The 12,551-nt window shown below is 42.2% G+C and overlaps 1 protein-coding gene across 2 annotated transcripts in view; it reads right to left on the reverse strand.

Moving 5' to 3' along the window:
- Positions 1-4,689: 4,689 nt before the first annotated feature.
- Positions 4,690-12,551, reverse strand: part of gria4b (glutamate receptor, ionotropic, AMPA 4b) — a 161,439-nt gene continuing 153,577 nt past the window's right edge. For both annotated transcript variants that reach the window (XM_047378712.1, XM_047378711.1), the window contains exons 15-16: positions 11,446-11,583; positions 4,690-6,200 (exon numbers count right to left, since the gene is read on the reverse strand). In XM_047378712.1, coding sequence (XP_047234668.1) covers positions 6,036-6,200; positions 11,446-11,583 — 303 coding nt within the window. In that variant the 3' untranslated portion in view covers positions 4,690-6,035. The remainder of the gene's footprint in view (positions 6,201-11,445; positions 11,584-12,551) is intronic.

The following is a 12,551-nucleotide window of genomic DNA, read 5'->3' on the forward strand; positions in this document are numbered from 1 at the left end:
GCTGTGAGATGATGGTTTCCTTTCCTTCCACTTTGTTTTGGTTTCACTTTGACATTCAACCACTAGAGGGCAGTGATGTCCTGACAAAGACCGAAGACTTAAGCCAGGTGTTTCAATGCATTGAATGACGTTTATTTCATTGCTTTAATAAAATCTAGATTACTGAATTAATCTAGATTATACACACTGAAATATTTCAAGGCTTTATTTCTGTAAATTCTGATTATGGCTCACAGTTAATGATAATAAAAAACGTTTAAACATTTTGCTGGCATGGAGGCCACCATCCTCTGGTTCTGCTGAGGTATTCAGGTTGTTCTGAGCCTTGATCTACGTTGTTGGTTCTGGTCTCTCACCTTCCTCTTGACAACACCCCATAGATTCTCTGGGGGTCAGATCAGCTCAGTTTGCTGGTGTTACTATGGTGATTAAAGCAGGTTTGGTACCTTTGGCTGAGTGAGCCGGTACCAAGTTATGCTGGAAATTGAAATCAGCATCTCCATAAAGCTTGTCAGCAAAAGGAAGCATGAAGTGCTCTAAAATGTCCTAGCAGATGGTTGTGTTGAATGTAGACTTCAGAAAACGCAGTGGACCAGAACCAGCAGTTGACATGACTCCTCACACCTTCCCTGACTGGAAACTTCACACTGGACCTCAGGCAGCTTGGATTCTGGTCCTCTCCACTCTTCCTCCTGACTCTGGGATCTTGATTTTCAACTGAAATGCAAACTTTGCCTTCATCTGAAAAGAGAACTGAGCAACAGTCCAGTCCTTTTCCTCCTCGGGTTCGGTAATAAGGAGATAAATCTGTGTGGTGGAAGCTCTTGAAGCTCTGACTCCAGCTGCAGTCCACTCCTTGTTAATCTCCCTCAAACTCTTGAATGCATTTTATTTTAAATCGTCTCAAGGTTGCGGTTCTCCCTCTTGCTGGTGAACCTTTTTCTTTTTTATTGGTCTGATGTAATAGTCTAAGATCAGTATGTGTAAAGAATTTCAAAAACATGTAAAGAAGAGCAGAAAGTGAGGCTGTTCAGCTGAAATGATCTCAGATGCTTTGAAATGGAAACCAGAACCAGAAAGATCTGAAGAAAACCGGAAACTATTATTCCAGAGGATGGAAGAAGAAACCTCAGCCACTGATCAGCTCCAGGATGGTCATCAGAGAAGGTCTACAGTAACCTGAGAGGATGGTAACCATGTGAAGCCAAGCTGTCAGCAAGAAGGTCCCATGATGACATGGTGAACAACAACATGAGCTGAAGAGGTTAAAGTTGACCTACAGAGAAATACAGCAACATTTTCTGGACTGCTGAAGGAAGGTTGATCTTCTGCTGGTTCTGAGGTTGAACCTAGAAATACAGAAGAACTGTGGAATAAAGTCCAACCATCCTGGGCTGGACTACCTGAAGATGGTCGACTCCATCTAACACAGATGTGACGCAGCTCTCAGAAACAGTGGCTATACAGCTAAATATATTTACAGGAAGCTCAGTCTTTAAGCATCTTTCTGTTCATGCAGGAAATGCTGGAGTTTAAAGGAATAAATGCTGATTCTGCCTAATAATTGTTTCAACAAATTTAATAATTATTAATGTTTTGATCTGGAATAAAATGTACAGCGTTAAATCTGCGCTGGGGCTGCTGCCGTATTTCGATCTACTGGAAGTAACAAAAATTACAAAGTGAACGCGATGAATGATGAAACTGAAGTGGTAAAAATGGAGGCGCTAAAATCAAAGCAGTGAATTAAAACAGGCAACGTTAAATTTCATGACCTTTTTAACATTTTAATGACCTCCAAATTCACAGACTGTAATTTTCACAGAGACAAAATTAATCACATGTTGGTTTTTATGGCAGTCAATGTCATCATGTTCAGTATTTCACACCTTCAATTCATTTCAAGTTAATGTTTGTAACTTTGACCTCTCATACCAAAGTCTCCAGTGACAGAAAAGGTCGCTGATGTGTCGCTTCTTGAAGAAAGTCACTAGAGGGCAGGGCTGCTTCTAGGCATGCACAGAAATGTGAAGGGGGCATCATCTTGCGTACACATTATGCTCCGACATGTTTGTTGTTGATTAGTGTTTTCTTTATGGGATTGGGGTAAACGGTGGAGTGCTGTGCAATTTGCCAGACTGCACTGGTTTTCCCCCAATTGGGCTTCTTTTGAACACGTTGGGCTGGAAAAATAGCTTTGGGCGGGTTGTGAAAATGTGCGCTGCTTTCACAACATTTGGAGGGTTTTTAGAAATTATTCATGAGAAAAGTCGCTCAAAATAGTTGTCAATGTGTGGCAGAAAAATAAAAACCTGCACATCTCAAAATCTAAAGATGGTGTGTCTTTTTCCTCATATAAGTAGTTCATTTATTTTAGAAAAGACAATCTGTTGAACTTGACCTCATCAATCAGTGATGGTCATTGATTAATCAACTGTCACTGTGAAATTAAATTGGTCAAATGTTAAAATCCCAAAAGGTTCATCTAATAGACACTGAGGCCTTTACTTTGTCAAGCTTTGACTTGATGTTGAGAGACAGCATCAGGCTGAAGAGGAAAATTCAAAAGGTATCCAGAAAGCTCAAACCAGACCAGCACCACATCCCAATTGGATCTGGTACTGGTCTGAACATGCACAGACATTTTTGGAGGCAGGTGCTCAAGCTAAAAAAGGGCATCCATTGCCAAATTTATTTATAATATTAAACTAAAAAAGCAGGACACGTTTATGCTTTAAAGCCTTGCTTTTCTTGGGGTTATGCAGAAATATTAGTAAATGAAATAAATCAATGTTCTGCTCTGCATCTTAATAGGGACTGAATCAGGTGAGAAAAACAGTAAACATTATTTGACTGTTTTCTGCCAGTTGAAATATTACACTAATAATAAACCAATATATCAATATTAATATAACTCACCACACTTTCATGGAGCTCAGCTTAAGATCTGCCTTTCATTTCAAATCACAAACCAACTTTAGGTAGTTAATGTTAACATTGGCTCTATTATTATGCTAATAAAATCAAAGACAGCTAAGTAAAATCTTTCTATTCATCATTTAGAGGATTATATTTAGCCATCGACATATATTAGCCTTTAATGTTAACAACATGATTCCTCAACTGTTGGAGTAGAAATGTCTGTATGAAAAAAGCTCCTTGAGTTAAAGTGACTTTTAGCTACGCAGAACAGAGTTTAGGCTAGCGTGCTGTAATTATAAAACACTGTTTCTATTTTCAACACTTTATTGGGAGTTACTAGACATTCAGAACAATGGTTGTGGCCATGCTTTTTCTTTTCTTCAGCCTTTAACATGAAACTAATTAAGTGAAATTAGAGAATTGGTTTAATTTGTCTCTTTCTCTCTTCGTTAAACCTAACAAACATCAGGCAACAGCTGGACAAACCTTTGAAATCATGGATTTTATGAGTACAGAATGTGTAGGAGATACGTTATGCAGTCATGCATGGATGCTGATTGGAAGAAAATGCAAGTGTGTTTCTGCAGGTGTCGTGCCGAAATGCCCCCCCCCAAGACATTTGAGAATAAAAAAGGTTTAAATCACCTTGGAGTTGTTTGGATATTTAGACTGTCCAGTGTACGAGTCGTTCTTGAATGCACCATAACAGTTGGGAGATGTCCTCTGTGTTGTCATGGTGCAGGCAGCTAAAGTATTTGGACCTTAGCTGATTTTTCTCCAGAACCAGAGATGTTTCCATTCAGTTCTGGTTCCGCCTTCTTTTCTCCATTGTAGCTGCATTAAAAACCTTAATGTTCCCAAGTAGCAGAGTTCGGTGATAGCTGCGAATCCTCTCTGTTTTGTCCTGGTGTCACTTTTTTAAGTTGTCCTGGAGAACGTTGCATTAAACACTTGGTTCCGCACTCGAGTTCAGGTAGAAAACAAACTTAATTTTGGACACGTTGGACCAAACCAACAGGGCTGTATCGGATATTTTAACAGTACCATTACACCTCTGACCAGCAGGAATTGTGCATAAATCTTTGTTCTAATTCAGTGTCAAAGCTCTCTTTCAGAAAGAGCCTCATCTTTAAAATAATCAACCCACTGAGGCGAGATGTGGCCACGTATGCCTGATATCGCTCATCTGTTCTATGGGAAGAATTCAAATTAATCTGTATCATTTAGGCTGCACGGTGGCGCAGTTGGTAGCACTGTTGCCTTGCAGCAAGAAGGTTCTGGGTTGGACTCACGGCCGGGGGTCTTTCTGCATGGAGTTTGCATGTTCTCCCCGTGCATACATGGGTTCTCTCTGGGTACTCCGGCTTCCTCCCACAGTCCAAAGACATGCCTGTTTGGTTAATTGGTAAATCTAAATTGCCCTTAGGTGTGTGAATGAGTGTGTGCATGGTTGTTTGTGTGTTGCCCTGCGATGGACTGGTGACCTGTCCAGGGTGTACCCCGCCTCTCGCCCATAGACTGCTGGAGATAGGCACCAGCTCCCCCCGTGACCCACCATGGAAGAAGCGGTAGAAAATGATTGACTATCATTTAGCATCTCCTCTACTGCAAAATACCTCATTTTCTTAGATTATAGATTCTCACCCATTCCAGGACATGATGATCTGAAGTTTATAAGACACTGGACTTCTCAGTAGAGAAGAGCTTTAGATTTTTTAAAACCTTGTAGAATGCTGGACTCAGTATCTCCCAAGAAATGACACCACATTGTCATTTGAAATAATTTTTTTCTTTACTTAAAAAAGATCAAAATAAAGATGTACAATTAAATCAGAAGTAAAGACGCTTATGTCACGTGTCCGGTCTAGAGACAAATGGCAGGACGAGAATATGAGACCTGGACTCTGTGTAGCTGGTTTCTTCCCCTTCATAAGCATCGGCCTGTTGGAGGACGATCCGGATGAGAAGCTGGACTTCAGTGAAAGCGTCTCATTACGCCACTGAAGGCTCCGGGCGTCTCGTGTCCTCCTGCAGATTGTCCAACTGTCTCCAGGAGAGAGGACACTCTACAGCATGTCGAGCCTCCCCAGAGGATCCACAGTGATTCAGTTAGGACCGGCCCTGATCCCAGTTCAACACAACATAGTGGGAGAAATGGCATTGTTCCATTGATGGCATTGAAGTACTACCCTGATAGTACTCATTTAAATAAGTCATTTTCTTTATTTTTCAGCATAAAAAAATAGATCAAAGAATGGAAAAAATAATGTTCTGAGAGCAGAAATCGATTTCTAAAGCAGCTCTCTGGGTCTACGTCTGCACAGTGAGGACTATGGGTTGGGCTCGTAGGGTGGAGCTACTTAACATTCATCCTGGAATATATTTCATAACTTTTACTGCAACAGATATCAGAGTATTTGGGCAGTCGATACCCTTCACATTTAGAGTTTGGATGCTCCTAGATTAATATATTAACACAAAGTTCAGGTGGCATCATCCTTTTCATTATTGCGACGAATAAAATCTTCGAAGATAGTTTAGAAAAGGAGGAGAAGGTCTCTTCACTACAGCGTCTGCTATGTACATGTGTTTAAAAAGCAAGCACAGAAGTGGTTATGTACAGCTAGATGTAATCAGTTCTTCCTCAGAATATACATATTTACTAATGTTCACAGAATTCTAGATTTGCTCATATAATCAGTATCAATAAATGTAAATTTCTGCTTTTCTGAATATAAATATCCGTCTGCAGGTCTTCCTTCCTGCTGCCGCTCGTTGATATCTGCTGCTGTCTGAGAACAGTCCAGATTTTTCCACACGCTCAGAAAAGACGAACAAGTTTCAAGTTTGCAATTTTTTCTAGTCGTCGTCTCTGATGATATTTTTTGTCCACTCCTATTCCTCCTCAGCCACTGGTCCAATAAGAAAAGAAGAAAGTTCTGTCTCTGGGTTTGTCAGATTTTGGAGGTCCGCTGAGCCCACCTCGCAGTGGGTTTCACTCCTCCTGACCAGTAGAGACCTGTCGCCTGTGTGAATCCTGTGTCTTTGTGGTTCCTGTCTCAGTCGGTGGTGGTGGTATTATTGCAATAAGGCACTTGAGAGGTTTTTGGTTTTCAAGGAAGCTCAGAGGAAACCAGGGCCAGGCCCGAGCTCTGGCGGATGGGGGGCCCGGTGTGGACGGCCTTGGGACAGTCGGGCGTCAGAACCCGGCCGTTCTCCCCAACGCTACCTGTGATGGATAGACGAGCCTTGTTCCTCATGGCTTCTGTGAAGGTTAGCTGAAGAGAAACACAAAGAGGGAATGTGTGCTACACAGCAGCTGAGGTTCTGAAAACCTGGACTGTTGCAGATTGGAGTTACGGGTCAATACCTCAGCAACGGTACCAAGCATCTACCCTCTTACAGATTTACTCAGTTTTTGCTTCTTTGTCTCACATCAATGTTTCAGATAAAAACCTCATGACCAAACCAAGCCAGTGTTAAATCATGGATCAGCTGGTTAATCACATTCTGTTGTTCAGTTTCAGCAGCAACAACCAGGCGTTACTACTGCTGGACCTGTAGAATCAAGAAATCCCATAAGTAGGACCTGTCTAACAAAGTAGGGTTAAACAGCAACAAATGGTGCCCTGACCTGAAGAAATTCAAGAACAGGTGAGAAACAAAGTCACCGACATCTATCAGTCTGGAGAGGCTTTGGGACTTCAGAGAACCAGAGTGAGAACTCATTCAGGAGGTCCCAGAGGAACCCAGAACAACACCTAAAGGTCTGCAGGCCTCATTGCCTCAGTAAAGGTCAGAGGTCATGATTCAACAATAAGAAAGAGACAAAAACGGCCTCTACGAGAGAGTTCCAAAGCCAGAACCATTCCCGACTAAAAGGAACGCAAAGACCCATCTCACATTTACCTGAAACATCTTGATGATCTCCAAGACTGAGAAAATATTCTGTGGACTGAGGAGACAAAAGTGGACCTTTCTGGAAGGTGTGGGTGCCGTTACATCTGGTGTAAAACTAACATAGCATTTCAGAACCAGAACATCATTCAGTACCTACAGTCAAGCGTGGTGGTACCGTGGGGCGGCTTTGGTGTTTCAGGACCCGGGCAACTTGTTATAACTGATGGAACCATGAATTATGATCTCTAGCAGACCCAGAGGAACCCAGAACAACATCTAAAGCTCTGGAGGCCTCACTGCCTCAGTTAAGATCAGAGGTCATGATTGAATAATGAGAAAGATACAAACATGGCGTCCATGGGAGAATTCCAAGACCAGAACCAAAGGCCCATCTCACATTTTTAGAGTGGCCTAGTCAAAGTCTGAACTTAAATCTAATTGAGATGTTGTGGCATGACCCTCCAACAGTTGAGTGGGTCCATATTCCTCCACAGTGATGCTAAAGACTCATTACCAGTCAACACAAGCACACGGGTTTAACAACCAGGTTTTAGGGGGTAATTACTTTTTCATACAGGGCCATATATGAGGTTAAAATTTGATCTGAAACATTTTAGTGGAACAAAAAAGTAACCAGAAATCTCTAAGAGGGTAAAACTTTTTCTCAGCTCTGTATTTAAATGCAGACAAACCATAATTATCCAATAAAATGAAACAATAAGCAGGCGAGTATAATCAGACCAAATAATATTAAAAGGAATAAATTTGGAGGATGGTCTGTATATCAGTCTGTGGTGCAAACGTACTAAAAACCAGATATTAAAGATTTACATTTAGATTTCTTTGTAATCTGAAACATTTGTACATTTGTTTAAATCATGTTACAACGTGTTGATTTGCAGAAAATTAGAGAAACATAAAAAACACTAAAAGATTTTAGTGCTTTTGGGGGTGAAAGCTTGAAGTTTTAACTTGTTTGTAACTCTTCCTGCAGGGTTTCATAGAGCTGCCAGCTTCCAAAAGGTCAATGTTTGCACGTTAATTAATGGCGGACCTTTTCACCAAGAAACGTCCAGAAAACTCCAATCTGCAAAACCTAGAAAAGCACAAGACAAACCGTACAGCCTCCAAAGAGCCAGAGCTTCTTGTTTCTTATAAAGTGTCTTCATCATCAGTTCTCTTTGGACTTTGGCTGTGTTTCAGATCTGGTTCAGCCCAGGATCGATCCATTTGATTTGTTTTTTAATCCATGACCTTTGACCCATTTAGACATAAAACTCAAGGGATCAACCAGAGCTGTTTTTGTCCACACATCAAAGAGCATCTTGGAGCCCTTCATACCAGGAGTCAGTCGCATAGATACACCTTGTTTAGCTGAATCCATCAAAGTACCAAAGATAACATATTTAGATCCTAATCAAGATGCACCGAGAAGCTGGCTGTGGACCGGAATAAGCCGATTATCACCTCAATCATACCTGTACGGTGATTGGTCGGCCAGAAGCATAAAAAACAATCTACAGTGAATACTAAACCCTTTTCAGGTCACTTTGACCATGACCCTCTTCATTGTAGATGTTGTTACTGTGTGAGGAAGACTTGGCAACATTGGCAAAGAGATTTAAGAAACTGCTTAGAAGGAAACTACAGGGGTTGGACAATGAAACTGAAACACCTGGTTTAAGACCACAATAATTTATTAGTATGGTGTAGGGCCTCCTTTTGCGGCCAATACAGCGTCAATTCGTCTAGGGAATGACATATACAAGTCCTGCACAGTGGTCAGAGGGATTTTCAGCCATTCTTCTTGCAGGATAGTGGCCAGGTCGCTACGTGATACTGGTGGAGGAAAACATTTCCTGACTCGCTCCTCCAAAACACCCCAAAGTGGCTCAATAATATTTAGATCTGGTTACTGTGCAGGCCATGGGAGATGTTCAACTTCACTTTCATGTTCATCAAACCAATCTTTCACTAGTCTTGCTGTGTGTAGTGGTGCATTGTCATCCTGATACACGGCACCGCCTTCAGGATACAATGTTTGAACCATTGGATGAACATGGTCCTCAAGAATGGTTCGGTAGTCCTTGGCAGTGACGTGGCCATCTAGCACAAGTATTGGGCCAAGGGAATGCCATGATATGGCAGCCCAAACCATCACTGATCCACCCCCATGCTTCACTCTGGACATGCAACAGTCTGGGTGGTACCAGGCTGGTTCAATTTAGCCATGAAACCTCCCACACTAAAATGACAGGTGTTTCACTTTCATTGTCCAACCCCTGTATATTTTCTACATGCTAGGACAAAGGAAGAGAGATCAAGACTTTGAGCAGATAACAAAGGATGAGCAGAGGGCAGCAAACTTACAGTTTTATCCTGAAAGATGCAGAGATTTCTCCCTCAAACAGTTTCATCTTTGCTTCTAATAATTAATGGTCACAAAAGGCTGGAAGGTCAGAAGAAATCATTTTTACTGCTGTTCTTACATCCTAGTTCTTTCAGAGAAATCTGAATTGCCTATAGCAGGTACTGACAGGTCAAAGCTTTACAAAACCAGACCTCAAATATGTGACAAAATTCTGACCAATGCATCTGGACATTTTAGTTCGAACAAGGTCTTTTCTGGATGTTTTGCTTTTTCAAATTCTAACTTTCAGATTTTCCGCATCTGTTACTTTTTTGCCCTAAACTGGTCCATGTACCCATTCTTTGCACGCTACAGAACATGCCATCATGGTTTGGTACTGAGAAGGTTTGGAAAAAGCAGCCAAAGTCCAAAGAAAAACTTTGAAGACCTTCAGAAAGCATGGAGAGTTGATCAAGGAGTCCACAAGTCTGACTCCTTGGAAGAAAAACACAAAACATTAAAGTGGTTCTGCACAGAACTGTGTGCTGGATAAACCCATTACAAACAGGATGATTTCACAGCGATCGGTGCAGGAAGACGGGGAAGCTGACTTAGCAACAGTGAAGCTAATGAAGAGCTGATGGGGGGACACAACATTGGACAGATATAAGGTGGGGACAGAGCTCTGGAAGTCAAAAACTCAAAGCTGAGAGACATAAGCAGAAGGATAATGTTCTTGGACCTTGGAGGGTTCTGTTCCTGAGTACTTTAACGTTACCATATGCAGTTTCTGAACATAACGTTTATCATAAAGTGTTTCTTTGTGCTTGGGTCACTCCAGGGACAGATTTAAGACAGAAACGTCTCTTATCTCTTTAGGAGGACACTGAGAGTAAAATGGATAAATGCTCAGCAGTTTGATGTAACTTCCCCACAACTATAAAAGTGAGACGTTGGTCCTCATTTATCTCGTCCTTCCTAGAGGTTGAGAGGAAAGGCCAGCATCACCTCAGGTGGGACACTAATTCTAATTCATGGGTTACTGGTTCCAGCTGCTCAGAACTTCAAATGAACTTTAATCCACGTTTTACACTAAACTTATTGGGACCCCCCATCCAACATAAAACAAGTTTTCACCATTTTAAATTGATCAGAGCATTTAGGAGCTTCTATCTGCTGAAGGACGTTCCCACACCAGCCAGAGCTCCAGGTCAGATGGCCTTATGAGACCAGACCAAGTTAACCTGGAGGTTAACTCTTCCAGGACAAACAAGGTACCAGATTCTCTAACTGGGTCTCTGATAATGGCAGTACTGGGAGAACCAGAGCTCTCTGAAGATAATATATATCCCTCTAGGCCTGAATGAGCTGGAGATGGAGGGTGTCGCTGGGGGGGGTTGATGTCTGGGGTTTCCTTCTAGGACCAATACACTCAGAACCCGATGGATGGACTGTAGCTGTTAATTAGTTTCAGATCTCAACATGGTTTCCCTAAGAGCTGAATCATTTCAACTATTTTATATACGAAAGGTCTTTATACACATTAAGATTAGCCAATAAATAGACCAGCCTCTACAGTGCAGAATGAATAGATTTAGTCAGATTGCGGGTTGATGGGGTGCCAATAATGGTGGAAGACGCTGTAGGTGAGAAATGTTTCTGTATGATGATCTACGGTGGTTTCTCTGGAAAACTCAAGTTGAGAATTAGAAATGCATGTTCTGTTTTGGCAGGAAAAAGGTTTCTGTGTGATAAATGAGGTCCAATCTTTGAAGCCACTCAAACTGCAAAGTATTAGAGATGACATCAAGTCTGTGGATGACTCATCACTTCCTGTCACACTGAGGGAAAGCTCAAATGCAGACCAGGACGTCACATCAGCACAAAGTGAGCAGCTAGGACAGGGAGGTGGGAAGCACTTTGCCACTGGTCACCACAGTCACTCAGCATGGCGGAGCGAGCACAGGGAGGTGAGGCGGCAGGTTTCACTTACAGTCTCTGTGCTGGAAGCTAGTGAAGGGAGAGCAAAGGATTGGGTGGACCTTCTACGAAAACCACATCTACATCTTAGCCTCCCCGTCGCTGCCATAACCATTGAAAACCTCGCTAAACTCGGCTAAGTTGGGGATGCTGCCACCACGCATGGGGCTCTGGTTTTGGCTAGGCCCTGGACTATGGCGGGGGCTGCCGGAGGGGCAGGGGTAGCAGCGGCGGTGGGAGTGGTGGTAATGAGGGTGTTGGGACTGGGTTTGGGACGGGGACTGGGCCTCCACCTTCATTCTTTTGGCCTCGTTGCGTGACTTGTAGCAGAATTCAATGAGGGCCACCAGCATTGCCAAACCCAAGCCCCCGACGAGGATGTAGAAGACCCCCGCCACGTTGCTCAGGCTCAGGGCCTGGGACGACTTGTCCTGTTTCCAGTGAGGAGAGAAAAAACTGAAATCAGGACCAGTTCTGACAGAGAGGTCAAAGCATCAATAAATATACGTCAGGCAGGATAAAAATATCTCTTTAAATCCACATCATGCACTCACAAACACGCAGAACTCATCATACTTTAAACCAAACTACAATGAGCCTGTCACTTAACAGGCTGTCAATCATTTTCACATTTAGAAGAACTACAATACTTCAAAATATTACAGAATCATTTAAACCAAATTAAAAAAAGATTTTCTCACTTACCCCCAGGTTACCAGAACTACCAGTATTTAATAGTTTTACGCACAGTAAACCTTGGTCTGCATTTGGTTTTTACTGTATACACTGTAAATAAACTTGTTTTCCTCACTGTGACATTAAATCATATTAAACTGATCCTGTTTTAGGTCAGCTGGGATCACAGACATTATTTCTGTTAGCTACATGTCAGAATATTGAGAGAAAGAGACGTCCATCTCCTCAGTATTTGGTAGAATCACGTTTAAACTGGATCAGATGTTTTGGGTTTCCTTCCACCAGCTCCTCACCAGTTTGCTGAGGTTCTGGCCCTTTCCTCAGGCAGAACTGGTGTAACTGGGTCTGGTTTGTAGGACTCCTTGCTCACACACACCTTCTTCCCTGGGACAGAGATCAGAACATTAACCTTGTTGTCCTAAACCAGTGGTGTGATGAGGGACATTGTCCTTTTGGAAGACCCCTTTGTGTCCCAGCTTTAACCTCCTGTTTGATGGCTTGAGATGCAGTTTTAATATCTAAACATAATGTTTTCTCATGATATCATCTACCGTAAATTTCGGACTATAAGCCGTTACTTTTTTCCCACACTTTGAACACTGCGGCCTATTCAACAGTGCGGCTAATACATGTTTTTTTTTCATGCCGCCAAAAACATTTTGCCTGGTAACAGTAGACCAATCAAATTGATGAGTAGTTCAAA

Source organism: Girardinichthys multiradiatus, chromosome 11 (assembly GCF_021462225.1).
Source record: "Girardinichthys multiradiatus isolate DD_20200921_A chromosome 11, DD_fGirMul_XY1, whole genome shotgun sequence".
Taxonomy (NCBI): Eukaryota; Metazoa; Chordata; class Actinopteri; order Cyprinodontiformes; family Goodeidae; genus Girardinichthys; species Girardinichthys multiradiatus.